The sequence below is a fragment of the Crinia signifera genome, chromosome 2, assembly GCF_055691185.1.
Source record: "Crinia signifera chromosome 2, ASM5569118v1, whole genome shotgun sequence".
NCBI classification, from domain to species: Eukaryota; Metazoa; Chordata; class Amphibia; order Anura; family Myobatrachidae; genus Crinia; species Crinia signifera.
In genome coordinates this window covers 260,374,639-260,390,947 of record NC_139218.1, presented here as the reverse complement: position 1 = coordinate 260,390,947, position 16,309 = coordinate 260,374,639, and the positions used below count along the sequence as shown (strand labels likewise).

The following is a 16,309-nucleotide window of genomic DNA, read 5'->3' as shown; positions in this document are numbered from 1 at the left end:
CCTAGCTCCCCACAGGTGATGGCAATCACACATTACCAGGGAAGTCCAGGAACAGAGCCTTTTCTCCCTGAAGGAGAGGGTCAGGTAGGCAACCCTGTGCTATAGTATAGAATAGTCATCGTTTCTGTTTTACTGCATTGTTCCTATCAGTGGCAGATCTGAAGGGGAAATGATCATCAGTGTGATTGCTAGCCACTGTATAACACTGCACCACACCCATATACACAAACAGCACATACTTCATACCTCCCAACATGACCCTCACCAGGAGGGACAGAATGCTCTGCTCCTGGACTTCCCATTATAGCCATCACCTGTTTTGAGCAGGTTCATGATAAGAAAGGTGTTTTAACACCGATGATGGCAATCATAGATTCCAAGGGAAGTCCTGGAATAGAGCATTTTGCCTCCCCTGGAGAGGGTCATGGTGGGAGGTATGCTTAGTCCAGGGGTGATTTGCACACAAACCTCTTTACATAGTGTCATAAATCTTGCAAGGTCTCCGATGCATAGATCCAATGGTTTACAACACAAGACCATTGCAGATGCAAGAAAAGGTCGGAGGACACGTACCGCCACCGCTCGCCACGCTTCGGGCTGCCATTGATAGTGGTGGTTTGAAAAGGAGGCGTTTGCCAGTATGTAATATGGAGCACTGGCAAATGCCTCCCTCATTTTAAATGAGATGCACTTGCGTCCACACCACCTCTTTGGACAGGAGACACACGCGCTACTGAACCCCTAACCCTGTCGGCAGGGTTGCTGTACCCTGCCGCAATAGCTACTCAGACGCAGGAACGTCTCATTGCTGAAGCGTCTGAGACGCTCCTGCATCTCAAACAGATGGAGCGCCTCTCCCTCACCGCCGGCGCCAGCATGATCCCCTCTCCGCTACGGAGAGGGGATCATGCTGGCGCCGGCGGTGAGGGAGAGGCGCTGACTAGACTTGCCAGGGACGCCGGCGACAGAGATGCAGTTCCCGGCATCAGTACAGTAGTTACTTGTGTATTTTCTCGGAGGCAGCCTACACTGATAACGTAGCTTAGGCTGCCGCCATAAAACTACACAAGTAAGGCAGCCGTTGGGCTACGCTATTAGCGTAGCTTCAAATGTAGCGTCGGCTGCCGCCGTGAAACTACACAAGTACCGAAAAGTGCAACAACAATGTTTGCCAACATCTCTGTGAAAGATGTTCAAAATATTCACTAAAACTGCCAGTGTCACTAACATTTGTTATATAAATTCAAATAAAAAATAATGTATAAAAAAAGATTATATTTCTTATATAAGATAAACCATTATGATGAATAAAAATGTTTGATTGGCAAGTTTTACACCTAGTTTGACAAATTCACTTGGCACTCAAAGGGTTAAACTGTAGTCCGGAATCAGCAATTGTAAATACCAAATCCATGTTGAAATAACCAATGGCAGGATCTGTTCACGTCTGTTTTCTTTAGAATTTTGAATTCATTTTAAAATTGAGTTTTTGATTGCACCAGCTTGGCGGGCATTAGATACCGGATTTTTTTCCAAAATGTAGAATTCAGTGGCTGAGACTTATCGCCTTCCCACTTAACCCTGTTTCTCATTTTGAGAAGTTGCAGGGATTCCAGTTTCCCACTTAGCTCTTGTAAAGGTGTGAGCTCAACCAAGATAACTTTGATCTTCCGTTCCACCATTGCTTTGTGCAAACCACTCTCAAATTCATACATGGCTTTGTCAGAAATGTAGTTTTTGCTCAAGACAACGATCAGTCTTCTGCTTTTCTCCAGAAGCAAATGTATATCATCAACCAAAGCTGTGAAATAGGAGCATACATACTATAGTTACATCGCTTCTGTGTAGAGAATACTTTTCAATATGTATGTTAGTACAGTATATACAAAAACATAATTGTTGTTGGTTTTTTATGTTTATAGAAAATTTGAATGTAAATAAACAGCTATGAAATAGCTATGAAACAAATGATGTTGAGTAAACCGGTAACTTTTGACCTTTTTGATTTATTTGCTACATACATTTACATATTCAAAAGCTTTGACTGACGCAAAATGGACAGTTGATATGGATAGGCCTGTAGGAAGTTGGAGGAGTTTCTAATGTTTACTGTTTTTCTATCTGCATTTTGTTTTAAATTAAATTGCACACTAAGGCCCTTATTCAGATCTGATCGCAGTACAAATTTGTTCTCAAAATGGACAAAACCATGTGCACTGCAGGTGGGACAGATGTAACATGTATAGAGAGAGTTACATTTGGGTGAGTTATTTTGTTTCTGTGTAGAGTAAATACTTTTTGCAGCATGGATGGTTTGCATTACTGAGTTCTCCAGTTCCATCACTGTGGACCTAACATTGTGGAGTTGTTTAATTATTCTCCGACTGCATTTGTGGGTTTCTTCTGGGTATTCTGGTGGGTTAATTGACTCCTGATGAAACATTATCAATAGTCTGAGTATTTGTGTGTACATATGGTAGGAAATATATCAGTACTCACTAGGGAAAGTAACAAGCAGTGGCAGCTCCAGAGCTGTAACTGCAGCACAGTCCAAAATTCTAATAGGGGAACCACACCAACCGCCAACCCAATTGCTCGCAAACATCACTGGCTGGAACTCACTGGCAGTGGTTTCCCTATTTGAATTTTGGACTGGTCTGTAGCCACAACCCTGGAGCTGCCACTGGTAAAAAGACATCTCGCGTATGTAATTTTCTCTACTTCATTCTAATTTCCTGCCAGGCCAGAGCAGGTAGACCACTGCTTCCCTTTATGACCATTAGTCTGTACCTCATATCATAATCCTATGAAACAAAGCCAAGTTACACGGGTTTTCTCCTGTGCATGCAAACCGACCTGCGATTTGGCTATGTGTGGATAGAAATGACCCGTCTATGCATCATGATTATTCCTGTGTTCAACATTGGTCACCAGTAGTGTGAATGAATCCAAACAAGGTTTTAAGACCCAGGTTAAAAGGCAAGTGTCTGATTAGATGTGCGTTGAACCACCAATTACCCCGAGGCTGCAGAGTGACTCCCAACTTCTCTCTGCACTGCTTCCACCATACACCATGTTAGGCAGGAGCTAATGATCTTGTGAAGCAGGCTCTTAGTCCTAACCCATCCCATGCTGCTACTGTATATACCAGATCCTCCTTCTCCTGGAACTGTAGCTGAGAGTCATGCCCCGGACAATGGGGTTTATTCTAGTTCATTCTTTCTGACAAAATCCTTCTTAGATGTGCACTGCAGGGGGGCAGATGTAAAATGTGCAGATAGAATTAGATTTGGGTGAGTTATATTGTTTCTGTGCTGGGAAAATACTGACTGCATGATTTTACACTGCAATATAGATCTCACTTTGAAGAAAAACCCCACCCAAATCTAACTCTCTCTGCACAAGTAACATCTGCCCCACCTGCAGTGCACATGGTTTTGTCCATCTAAGAAGGATTTTGTCAGAAAGAATGAACTAGAATAACCCCCAATGTTAGGCAGGGTAGTTCTGTTAGGTGCATTATGGTTGTCACACTATTATTATAGTGGTATGTGGCTGATTTTGGGAAGAGCTAGAGGAATAGGGTGGCATTTCTGTAATTCACTACAGTAGGACAATCCTTTCCTCTGCCTTGAGGCTGTAAGCAATAGTTGCAGCTGTCTGTGATCACACCACCATAAATTAGACACAAATATTACCAGCTATTGAAGATTAAAAGAGACTCCATACAATACATTTTTAAAAAAGTCATAGTGATGGTGGATATGTCTATAAAGCAGCTTCCATAGTTTGATGATTAATGTGTGCCTAAAAAGTTGAGATGTACAGTGATAACGTCATGTCAAGGAAACAGGTTTGGACTTGGTTCAAAGACATTGATAACGACAGACATTAAAGTTGGTCAATCCACCACAGGCAATGCACCAAACCCTAACCTGTTTCCTAACTGCAATGTGACAGGCTGAGTTTTAAAAATGACAGGAGCTGATTGGTTGGCACTATGTGCTATGGTGTGAGCTCACCCCAGGCCACAATTTGACATCTAAGCACTGTAGTCACCTAAATACTGCCCTTCCCACATGTCTCTATGGATGTGGCTAGCCATACCACCTCTAGCAGCTGTACATACTCCATCAGTGGTATGTACAGCACATACAATATTTTTCGCCAGTGGAACACTCCCCCTGTAGTTGTTGTATTTAGTCTTTCACTTCAATTCCTTTCAAATGTAAAAGTATAAGTAGAAGAAGTATGTACTGGCACCTTCTCCTGGAACACCATCTCTCTCAAAAATGCATAGTTTATAACCAAAGTGGTTTTCCAAAATTGGAGCAAGAGTCTGGAATGCAAAGTCTCTTTCTTTTGCTTTAGTACAAGAATGACCTTCAAAAGACAGGTAAGCGTCGTACTTTTTTCCATCTGGTAAAATAAAAGTTAGATTTTTTTATATGACAAAAAGTTTTAATCAGATATTGAAAAGTACACACACTACTATAGTATAAATGTATTTTCTCTTTATATTAAGCTAGTGTTAGCAAAGCATTGTGTACTATGGGTATAATGCAGATTTGCAAAAAAGTAGGCAATTGGGCAAAGCCAAACTGCTCTGCATGTGGGGCAGAACATATGCACAAAGAGTAAGATTGGGTGAGGTGTGTTTAAACTGAACTCAAAATTGCAATGTAAAAATAAAAGCTGTCTATCTGTGGGCTATTTTCTCTCCCATGCATTACAACATGGTGTGTTATAGACACAAAGGGCAGTATTCTATCTGTGCCGGTATTTCCTGCAGGGGGAAATACCGGCACTCACCTATTTAATTCTGCGGTTTCCGACAGCATTGAAGGCTGTCTGTTTCCTCTCTTTTTGTAGATGAAACAGTTTTGTCAATAAACGGCCGTGGGTTGTTGAATCTAGGACCATTTTCAAAAAATCTGCAACTGTTCTCCGACAGTCTGCGTCTCTTTTGGCCGATCCACAGACTTTATGATACTCGACAGTAAGAAACGTTGAATTCCGACTGGCAAGTTAGTGTCAGAACCAGCAAAAACAGACAGGTTTCTGACTTTCGGAATGTTCCAACAGTCTGAATCCTATATTGAATACCACCAAAGTTACTTGCTTTTTTTTGCTTTATTGGTTGAATTAACTAAGCTCCTGTGTATTGGCCAAGAGCAACTCAGCTGGTTGCGAACATGATCTAGTGTTTTTTTTTTTTGTGTGTGAGAACAAGCTTATTTACTAAGCTGCCATGTTCTCAGGATTCATATTTTCCAATGGTTGGGGAATTAATTGCCATGGCCACAGGGACCGATATAAACATGCTCCCTGGCTGTGTCATTACCTTACTGACTAATGGAGCCCGGTGCAGGTTTTAAAAATATGGGGGACCCCTAGATTTCTAGTCCCCTGTATTTTTTGAACCAGGACTGGTCCAAGAGCCCAGTGCTGGTTCTGTAAATACATGGGACCCCTACTCAATTTTTTCCTGTATTTCCTGTGGTCCAAGAGCCCCTGGTTGGTTTTGCTTAGGAGGGAGGACCCAAAGCCTTTATTAACACTTCTTTTACACATAGAAGCCTTGCACGGATTTAACTGATTGGTGAAAGCTTCTGCAAACTCTAGTGCCAAAAGCTGATCTACAGGAATTTGTCATTCGTATTTTAAACTAAATTATCGTCTGACTTTGCTGATACGAATGTTAGTAAATTTATGTGTTGACTCGGTGCCTATGGAACGTTCAGCCGAGTTTGGTCTATATTTATACAGTACATACTTGTGTGCTCTACTGTGACTTTTATTTGTATTTCAGCAAAATCGTCCGAGCTTGGTGCTCAGTAAATTTCCGATTTGTGATTTCCTTCTGAAAATCGCTTATTTGTAGCTATTCGATCTTAGTCAATGTACTCCTTATAGTTACAGTATTTTGATGCTGGGAACTCTAATTTTGGAAAGAAAAAGCAAAGTAATCCAAAAATGTACTCTGCCTACAGTATGTCATTATCCAGGATATGTGACTTATCTGGCATCTTCTTGAGCTCTGTACTTGACTTCTTTGAATGAATAAGAATGGTCAGCATGGATGGTGTAATGGTTAGCATTACTGCCTCACAGCTCTGAGGCTGCAGTACTTACCGCCAGGGCCTAAGTAAAGGTTCCAGGTGCCCTAAGCTAATACACATGTAGCTCCCCTTGTAATGCTGCTAAACACACGTGTATGGGCGCTCATGGACTTGCCATTCATACTGCCCATGTTCATGTAACAAAGGTTATACAACTGGCATGTATGATCTAAGCATGTGGCGTGTAAAGGAGACTTTACCTTTAGGCTGACCAGCTGGAACTGTAGCACAGTAAACACAAAATAATATCCCATCAATAAGTTACACTGGCACAGCCATCTGGCAGGCACCTTAGGAACTTTACCCCCGATAGTACATCAGGACGGATGATGGCTAACAACCATGGAATAAATTAGGCCTTAATTTAATACCTCGGCTGTTACCTGCAGGGCACTCTCCCCCAGCCTCATCAGCCTATTGGTTAATTAGGCACTGCTTACCTCCAATGGTCTCATCCAGTCCTGTTACATTGCGATATAATAAAACAATTTCTATTCGAAACAAAATGCATAAAACAACTAGAAACACAGTGGAGAAAGAACAAGTAATCGATGCAACAATTGAAGCTGTGAAGGTACTCTTAGAAATGTCTGGATTCTTATCTGTTAAGAAAAAAACAACACAGGAATGTCAGGTATGTCAGGTAAGACATATCACACTTTGTAAACATGAAGGTAAGGGTGGTGCCAATGTTTACCCAATCTCTGAGGCCTAAGGGAAAATGGTGGGCTTCCCAACTTATTTAAAAAGAAATAGAATGCAAAACAAGAGTATCTCTGATGCTGAGAAGGGTAATTTATAGATCCGATTGTCAATGTGATACTTCTGCAATGTCAAGCTGGTCCATTACTCTTAATGAGAGCCAAGCAGTATGGAACTGTTAGGGAAGTGTCAGTACTTAAGATAAAAGGAATCAAGCCCCCTCTTACCAAAATATGTAATCTGGGCTACAATAGCCAAAAAACAGGATGACCCAACCAAAATCAGGTAATCAATAATCAAATAATATATTAACTAGATTCATTACATCATAATACAAGTCAATATTTTGGTGAAAAAGCAACATTTAAAATTACAAATTCAGTTTTACTACAGTAGACAAGAATAACAAAAGAATACAAATAATTTTAAAATAACTTAAAAATACTTATAGTATAAATGTAAAGCAAAGAAGAATGACATTCTCACTTAATACCCAAGTAAGTACCCCAGTATTCAGGGGCCTTTCTGGTCATGGATGCTATACTACAATATAGCAGGAGCATAGGAGTGTTTCCATGAGGGAGTGCATTGACCATGGCTGGTTTTAACTTCAAAACGCTACTGTGACAAGTATACATGTAGCAATACTGAACAATATACAACATTTTTATTTTCTAGGCCTTGTATAGTTGATTCTAGCAAATATTATTGTTAACTAAATATTTGGGTACTTATGTATTATCTGGGCTCCCATGTTAAATACACCCCATTTTTTCATACCCCTACTATCCAACTACGCATGGAGTTGATTTTATATAGTGTGGCGAGCGCAGCGAGCCACCGTGCCCGAAGCGTGGCGAGCGCAGCGAGCCCCGCAAGGGGACGCGGTCTCCTAAGAAAAACGGAAGCCCAGATATTACATAAGTACCAATATTTGTTATGACATAATGTATTTATCAAAGCCCTGCTGAAACTTTAAATTTGCAATAGTCATTATTAAAGGGGTAATTCATAGAGTGGGTGCTAATTACTCTGCCGCTGCGTCTTTGTATGCAGCGTTGGTGCAAAAATATGCAAAAGCCACAGGAGGCATCTTCAGTTGTAAGTTGCACACTGCAGAAATCTGTGACCAAGGATGCGCCATCAATAAAACGGCATCAGGGTAATGAGGGTGTCTGGTGTAATCAGATGGCAGATGCCAATATATCTGCATCAGAAGGCGCCTACAAAATGGGGTCGACCCCACCGTTTTGTCAAACACCGTACCTTGCTGGCCCACCCCCAAACAGCAATGTCGCAGACTGAGTTCTACACATGCGCATTGCAGCATCTGCTCATGCACACATCTTTAACTACTGGAGATGTGCGTCAACATCAAGCTAACATACTGTAACCTCTGAATCAGGCCCTAAGTTGCAGGCAATGTTGATAACAGACATGATAAAATAGAAAATCTTACCTTTAAATTTAAAATGATATGTTTTTGTTTCCTCACCAAAAGATGAAACTAGTTTACAAAGATATGGGTATTTTATATCATCCGTGTTTATATTTATTAGATGTAATTCAGTGCTCAGAGTCTGTTCTTCTTCTCTGTAACTTGTAATATAAAATGTGTTTATATTATCAATGTTTCAAATTGTATTGTACATTTTCTTCTTTACATTTTGTGATATTCATAATTATTTGCTTGTATTCCTGTACCAGTGCGTGCATAGCATTGTATAACAAATAAAGCAGTATTTGTATGTGCGTCTTTTGATGGTATTGCTTCTGCAGCTTCATGCAAAGACAACTGCAAATCATTCCCCGATATACCCCAGCTCCTGATGAAGACGCGAGCTAGCGTCGAAACGCGTTGAGCAGCTTACTTCACCACTCCACTGCACTTTATTGCCTTGTTTGCACCAACCAAGACTGCACTAAAATCCTGCACTTTACTTCCGGACCAGTTCATCTCCCTCCAGGACCTTACTCTTCAGCAGCCATTTGCAAAATCATGCCTGGTATTTACATACCTTAAGGACTGCCTATTCCATCTCCATCTGATTCCTGGACTTACTGGGCATTACATCCGGATTGGGACTTACTCTATGCAGCCAAATCACCAAGGAGACCGTACATATCCTCCGTCTCCACCTGGTAACTATTAATGTGCTGGTGCACACACTGTGGAGCTATATTCTCATCAGAGAGCCTCTGTCTTATTGATTTTATTATACCATTTTACTATATATATGTTTTTATGAGAGCTCTCATTCAATTTATTTCCTTGTATAATAAATGTTATATACCTATGTACATGTGGTAGTGTATACTTCTTTCAGTTAAACCTAGCGCTGTACACCCTTTCTCTTTGTATACTATTAATTGGGAGACCTACACACTCCCTGTACAGCAGCTTTGGTTGTGCCTGTGGTTCTCTCCCCCCCCCCTTTTTTTTCTGCAAATCATTCCCTAGTTTATATTTTTGCATCATTCTGTGCACGGCCTGAGCATCTAACACTAAGCATCTGCAGACACCTAACTACCATTGGGTGCTTCTTTAAATTCATTATTGGTTGCACCATTGAAACTTGCAGCAGCCCTATGGTAGATGCCGATTATCCCCCTGAATATCCCCTCCTATGTGGACAATTCTGTAATAAGTATTTCCATATCCTCCTCTTTGTCATGACTCAGGAACACCCAATACATTCCTAAATCATTTCTGAGACCAATCATTTCCGGTACAATTGAATCACGACTGTGACACATGCACAGTGTAAATTACCATATAATGGATCCTGATATGCCCAGGAGATTCTGTTGTTAACTCCACTGTTCAATTGGAAACCTTATAGAAAGAAATGAGACATCGTGCAGCACCTTTTTTAAAAGGGGTACAATTTGTTTAAGGATGCACTCACAAGGATAAAGTAATATATTGCATATAGTCACCAGCCGGTGATAAATGATGGGGGGATCTCACCCATTCACAGAGGTATGACCAAAGAGAATGCCAGATATAGCCCAAGGTAAATCCTGATGTGTCCAAGATAATGCGTTGTTTGCTCCACTGTTTTCAAACAGCACCCTTATCAAAAGAGATGAGACATAGTGCAACACCTTTTGTATAGGGGGGTACAATTTATTAATAGATGCACTCACAAGGATAGGGTTACATAAAAGCATATCATCACCAGCCGGTGATTCAAGACGGGGGGGATCTCACCCAAAGCCACAGATGGATACACCAGACGATATAACGGATAACCAGAAATATTTAACCTATATTTCTGGTTATCCGTTATATCGTCTGGTGTATCCATCTGTGGCTTTGGGTGAGATCCCCCCCGTCTTGAATCACCGGCTGGTGATGATATGCTTTTATGTAACCCTATCCTTGTGAGTGCATCTATTAATAAATTGTACCCCCCTATACAAAAGGTGTTGCACTATGTCTCATCTCTTTTGATAAGGGTGCTGTTTGAAAACAGTGGAGCAAACAACGCATTATCTTGGACACATCAGGATTTACCTTGGGCTATATCTGGCATTCTCTTTGGTCATACCTCTGTGAATGGGTGAGATCCCCCCATCATTTATCACCGGCTGGTGACTATATGCAATATATTACTTTATCCTTGTGAGTGCATCCTTAAACAAATTGTACCCCTTTTAAAAAAGGTGCTGCACGATGTCTCATTTCTTTCTATAAGGTTTCCAATTGAACAGTGGAGTTAACAACAGAATCTCCTGGGCATATCAGGATCCATTATATGGTTGTGGACTCTGTTGTCAAAATTAGTGTAAGTCCACCTCTTACACTTATCACCTCAGCGCATGGGACACTAAGAATCTTTTTTTGTTTGTATTTACTTCTCTTCAAGTTTTGGTGAAACTTGTTTTTTGGTGTACCAAGCAGCTCTGGTTTATCCAGCGCAAAATTGTATCACAAATCCCCCACTTTGTACAGTGTAAATTAGACTAGAGATGTGAACTGACTCCCATGTTTTTGTTTTGGTGCTGATTTCATTTTTGTAGGTTTGGTTTTGAAAAACTACCCTCATGTGTTCTGGTTTTGAATCTTTATTAAAAAGGACATGCACAGTTATGAAGACAAGTACTTCAGAAAAAGGGACTACCACTTTTTTGGCTGAAGTGCTTGGTTTGTTTGCCCCAACAAAATAAGCTACCAATGAGCTTAATGCACCTAACAGCCTTGTTTCTAATTCTTATTAATTATATCTTCTCTACAGTGAGAAGATTATGATCCTCATCTGTGTTAAAATAATCAATATGAATGTATTCCCACTGAAATTCACCATTACAGAAGTTTCTGTACATTGATGTTATTGGAGTGAAATGTCTTGCTCACAGAATTTGTAGTTCAGTTTTATGATATAGTCTTTTGCCCTTTTTTTTTTAGGAAGTTGCATCTTATGCCGATTTAATTAAAAGGTTAAGCTGTGGGTAAAACCCTTTCTAAGTACACAGAAGGATCAGCAATTTAGGGGTGGGCAACTTAATAAAGCATAGTGAATTTGTTCAAAGGGCTCCAAATAGGTTTTTCACAGTAGTCAAGGGGACTGTCTGAAATGCTCATTTGTACACTAATATTAAAATAATCACCCACCAATCTATAAATGTTGACTATCAGATTGAGTCACTGTAGAGGTGTCACTACTGTTGGGCAATTATTTTAGAAATGAGCATAGTCAATTGTTGTGCCACTCTAGAGTGCTGTTTACTCATATTCATCATTGAGAATGGTCATTTTTTTCCTGGTAGCAGCAGTTCTAGGAGAAACTGAAACAAATGACGTCATTGTGTTAAGTTCCACTTGAGATGACTTTTCATCTCTTAAGACTTCTGTCAGTTGGCAAGAAAGACATTACATACAGCTTAAACCTAGGATGAAGTATAGACGCAAAAATGTAGTGATCCAATTGAAATATGTTAATAACCCTTTAGTCCTGGGGAAGGGAATGATCTACAAGTTCAACATACATATCAGGATTGCTTTGTTTCATCTGATCCTTCAGTTTCTCAAGCTGCTTTTCTATTAGTCTAATTAAGGGAATCACCTGATTTAAGCTCACTTCATAGTTTTAACTTTTAATTTATTTTTATATACCTCACTGCTGTGACTCTTAGCACTTATAATAATGGTGGCACACTGGTATCCACACAAATTTAATATAATGGCTGCCGATATAAAGTCCTGGTTTAGAGGAAAAGCATCACCCAAATTCACTGCAACCTTTATAGGTATCCGGATTTCCAGTTCAATTATATCTGGATTTTCACCATAATAACTAGAGTTTAGGACATTTGCATGTAGCTTGATTCACATATTTAATCAGGCAGTACCATTAGCAGGTACATTATTCTGGGTTCCCCTGCTCATATACAGTATATTAGCTTTATGCCTCTTACAATTTCCTAGGTGAAACTCCTTATTGTGGGCCTGATTCAGAGTTGATCACTGATTGCATTCCGTTCAATTAACAAATGTCATCGTAACCTGCATATACAAGCCAAAATAGTGACAGAAATAGTGAGAGGATCTATTTGCAATCCCCTAGCAATTTGACTGACTGCATTTGGGATGGACACCTGCTGTTTTCAGGGAGTTTTATAAAAATGGAATTGGGCCCCAGGTGTTTTTTAGGGTGGGTCCATGACATCAGAGCCGGCCTCAATCAGCCTGTCTCTGTCGCAAAGTTTGGAAGGGTCAGACACTTACATTTGCACAGACTAAAAAAATATCATTGGCGGTTTTTATGCATTTTACTCGCAGATTTTCTTTATGTCTGGATGGTGTCTAACTACTCGCAGTCATCTACGGCATTGAAAATGAGTGATCAGGTCTGATCATCCCTGTGTTTGGTGGAATGCAAATGGAAAACAATTGCAAGCTGTGACAGCGAGCAGTGCCGACTGCTCGCTGTTACAGCTTGTATGGTCAGTATTCAACTGACCCCCCTGCACACACGGTTTCCACCTCACTGGGTTTTTACAGCTTTGAGGAAACAGCGTGTGCAGCCGCCAAAACAGTGAGGCTCGTGGATAAATGTAGCGGGCTCCCTGCATTAGCTGCAAACCTCGGTAATTGGGGGAATACTCGCTGTCCTCTGGCAGCGAACATTCCCCCGGAACATTGAATACGGTGAGCAGCCGGCATGGGGGTTAATCGGCGAGGGTCGCATGTTTTCAGTGATCCTCGCCGGCTGCATTGAATACGGCCCAATGTCAATATGTAGGGAATAATAATATTGCAGTGGCATCATGCAGCCATTATTATTATTATTACCACCAGCATGGCAATACAGACCTGGACCCCATCCTGGGTATGAGCCCACCAGGTACTTTTGTTACACATTAAATCAGTAAAAGCTACACACAGCAAAGAACGGTTGTTCAAAAAATAAAATGTATTGCTAATTGCCTATTGAGATTATCTATCTCCAATATTAATTTATCACTAAGAGGCTAGAACATACAGTAGGTCATTTCAGCACACAGTTCTCTGGTGCTCATGTGTGAAATTGAGCCCAAATCAATGAAGAAGGGTCTTTATGTCAAAGTTTAGAAATTATGTTTTAACTCACTTTGGAATCTGAATATAGCAGGGAGATCAGAGTCCCGGCTCTGATTCAAAAAGTTACTGGGGTCCCCCTGTAATTCAAAAACCAGCACCGGACTCTTGAACCTGGCCTGGTTCCAAAGATAAGGCAACAAAATAAAAAATAAGTAGGGGTCCCCCATATTTTTTAAACCAGCAACCGGCTCTAACAGTCAGCAGGGTTATGCCACAGCCGGGGGACACATGTTATGTAAGGTTCCACAGCTAAACCACTTCCCTGTGATTGGTCGGCCCTGGCCAATGTCCCTGAGGGAGCGGGCCCCCCAAAAAAAGGGTTCCCCCCTCCAGACCACTTAAAGCCAGGGCTGAAGCCCGGGCCTATCCCTGCCACCCAGGGTAAAATTAGATGTACAAATAATATTGGGTTTTGCGGTGGAACAAAATATCCCAGCAAGCCTCCCCAGCATGCATGTACTTGGACAACCACAAGTACTTGCATATGGGGCATAAAAGGGCATGCTTGGACTTGTAGTTTCACAATAGAACCAATACTCAATTAAAAACACAAACATGCCGTAAAAAGTCAAAGTTTATTTACACTGTAAAAAGGTGAAAAGGGGAACCGGGAGACCAGTGCACAGGTATCAGTACTATTATGATTTATATAACAACGTTGTATTGAGAATCCAGTGTTATAGAGTATTCTGTAAGAAGATTCTTACACAAAAAACCTGTAGTGGAGGTGCACCCCAGAGAGTCTAGGTAAGTATGGTTGGGTGGTAGAAAAAGCAATCTCTTTTTTTGTTGGGGCAATCTTATTTTGAAAAAAAAAATTACATATAATAAACAGTAGTGATATGACGTAGATAATTAATACACTACGGCGTGTACCCAAAGTGGCAGTACAGTCTCAGATTAAGGTAAATTTCTAGGCAAAAAAAAACCTAGTTCCTTGGTTTGAGTGGATGGATTAATGAAAACATAGCTTTTAATATTATGCAATTAAAATAGTTGCACACACATAGAAACATAAAGACAAAAACATACGAACATACAGTAATAACGTGAGACAAATGTGATCACACTATTGGTGATGATCAAAAAATATATATTACACTGTAGCCTGGGTCTGTGAGTTGTTAAGTGACAAATCTCAGTAGGGCAGATAGCCTAGTACAGTGGTCTCCAACCTTTTTTGGTATGTGAGCTACTCGTGGCAAAATAAACCACCTGAAGAGCTACTAACATTTAAAAAAAAAATCTGCCTAATAACCAAATAATGCCCTTTACACATTATGACAAACACTTTAATGCCCCTGACACATTACTCATGCCACAAGCTGTACTGTGTTGGGCGCGACGTAGGCGCGCGCCAAAAAATGGGTGTAGCCACATGGGAAATGGGTGTGTGATATACATATGCCCCCAATAGTGCTGTTCCAGATATACATATGCCCAAATAGTACCAGATACACATATGTCCCCAATAGTGCCAGATACACATATGCTCCTATGTGCCAGATATGCCCCCACTGTGCCAGAAACAGATATGTCCCCCACTGTGCCAGGTATGTCCCCCACTGTGCCAGAAACAGATATGCCCCACACTGTGCCAGGTATGTCCCCCACTGTGCCAGCAGCAGCAGAACTCACTGTTGTTGTTCCTTCTTCTGCCGGGGATAGGAGAGTCCGGTGCTTGGCTGGCTCCTCCGTCCTCCATTGCTTGCTGCAGTGCTGCCGCTTCCCTACCCTGTGACTGGTGATGTGAGGGTGGTGTTATAGAGGGGTTGACGTGAGGATGGTGTTGTAGAGGGGTTGACGTGAGGATGTTGTTATAGAGAGGGTGATGTGAGGATGGTGTTATAGAGGGGTTGATAGGAGGATGGTGTTATAGAGAGGGTGATAGGAGGGTGGTGTTATAGAGAGAGGAGGATGGTGTTATAGAGAGGGTGATGTGATGATGGTGTTATAGAGAGGGTGATAGGAGGATGGTGTTATAGAGAGGGTGATGTGATGTGAGGATGGTGTTATAGAGAGGGTGATAGGAGGATGGTGTTATAGAGAGGGTGATAGGAGGATGGTGTTATAGAGAGGGTGATAGGAGGATGGTGTTATAGAGAGGGTGATAGGAGGGTGGTGTTATAGAGAGAGGAGGATGGTGTTATAGAGAGGGTGATGTGATGATGGTGTTATAGAGAGGGTGATAGGAGGATGGTGTTATAGAGAGGGTGATGTGATGTGAGGATGGTGTTATAGAGAGGGTGATAGGATGATGGTGTTATAGAGAGGGTGATAGGAGGATGGTGTTATAGAGAGGGTGATAGGAGGGTGGTGTTATAGAGAGAGGAGGATGGTGTTATAGAGAGGGTGATGTGATGATGGTGTTATAGAGAGGGTGATAGGAGGATGGTGTTATAGAGAGGGTGATGTGATGTGAGGATGGTGTTATAGAGAGGGTGATAGGAGGATGGTGTTATAGAGAGGGTGATAGGAGGATGGTGTTATAGAGAGGGTGATGTGATGTGAGGATAGTGTTATAGAGAGGGTGATAGGAGGATGGTGTTATAGAGAGGGTGATAGAAGGATGGTGTTATAGAGGGGGTGATGTGATGTGAGGATGGTGTTATAGAGAGGGTGATAGGAGGATGGTGTTATAGAGAGGGTAATAGGAGGATGGTGTTATAGAGGGGGTGATAGGAGGATGGTGTTATAGAGAGGGTTATGTGATGTGAGGATGGTGTTATAGAGAGGGTGATAGGAGGATGGTGTTATAGAGAGGGTGATAGGAGGATGGTGTTATAGAGAGGGTGATGTGATGTGAGGATGGTGTTATAGAGAGGGTGATAGGAGGATGGTGTTATAGAGAGGGTGATAGGAGGATGGTGTTATAGAGGGGGTGATGTGATGTGAGGAT

The 16,309-nt window shown here is 41.3% G+C and overlaps 1 protein-coding gene across 2 annotated transcripts in view; it reads right to left on the bottom strand.

The window, feature by feature from the left end:
* Nucleotides 1-958: 958 nt before the first annotated feature.
* Nucleotides 959-16,309, bottom strand: part of LOC146060773 (interleukin-18 receptor 1-like) — a 106,194-nt gene continuing 90,843 nt past the window's right edge. For both annotated transcript variants that reach the window (XM_083174390.1, XM_083174389.1), the window contains 4 exons: nucleotides 8,284-8,423; nucleotides 6,563-6,724; nucleotides 4,264-4,419; nucleotides 959-1,801 (listed from right to left, as the gene is read on the bottom strand). In XM_083174390.1, coding sequence (XP_083030516.1) covers nucleotides 1,476-1,801; nucleotides 4,264-4,419; nucleotides 6,563-6,724; nucleotides 8,284-8,423 — 784 coding nt within the window. In that variant the 3' untranslated portion in view covers nucleotides 959-1,475. The remainder of the gene's footprint in view (nucleotides 1,802-4,263; nucleotides 4,420-6,562; nucleotides 6,725-8,283; nucleotides 8,424-16,309) is intronic.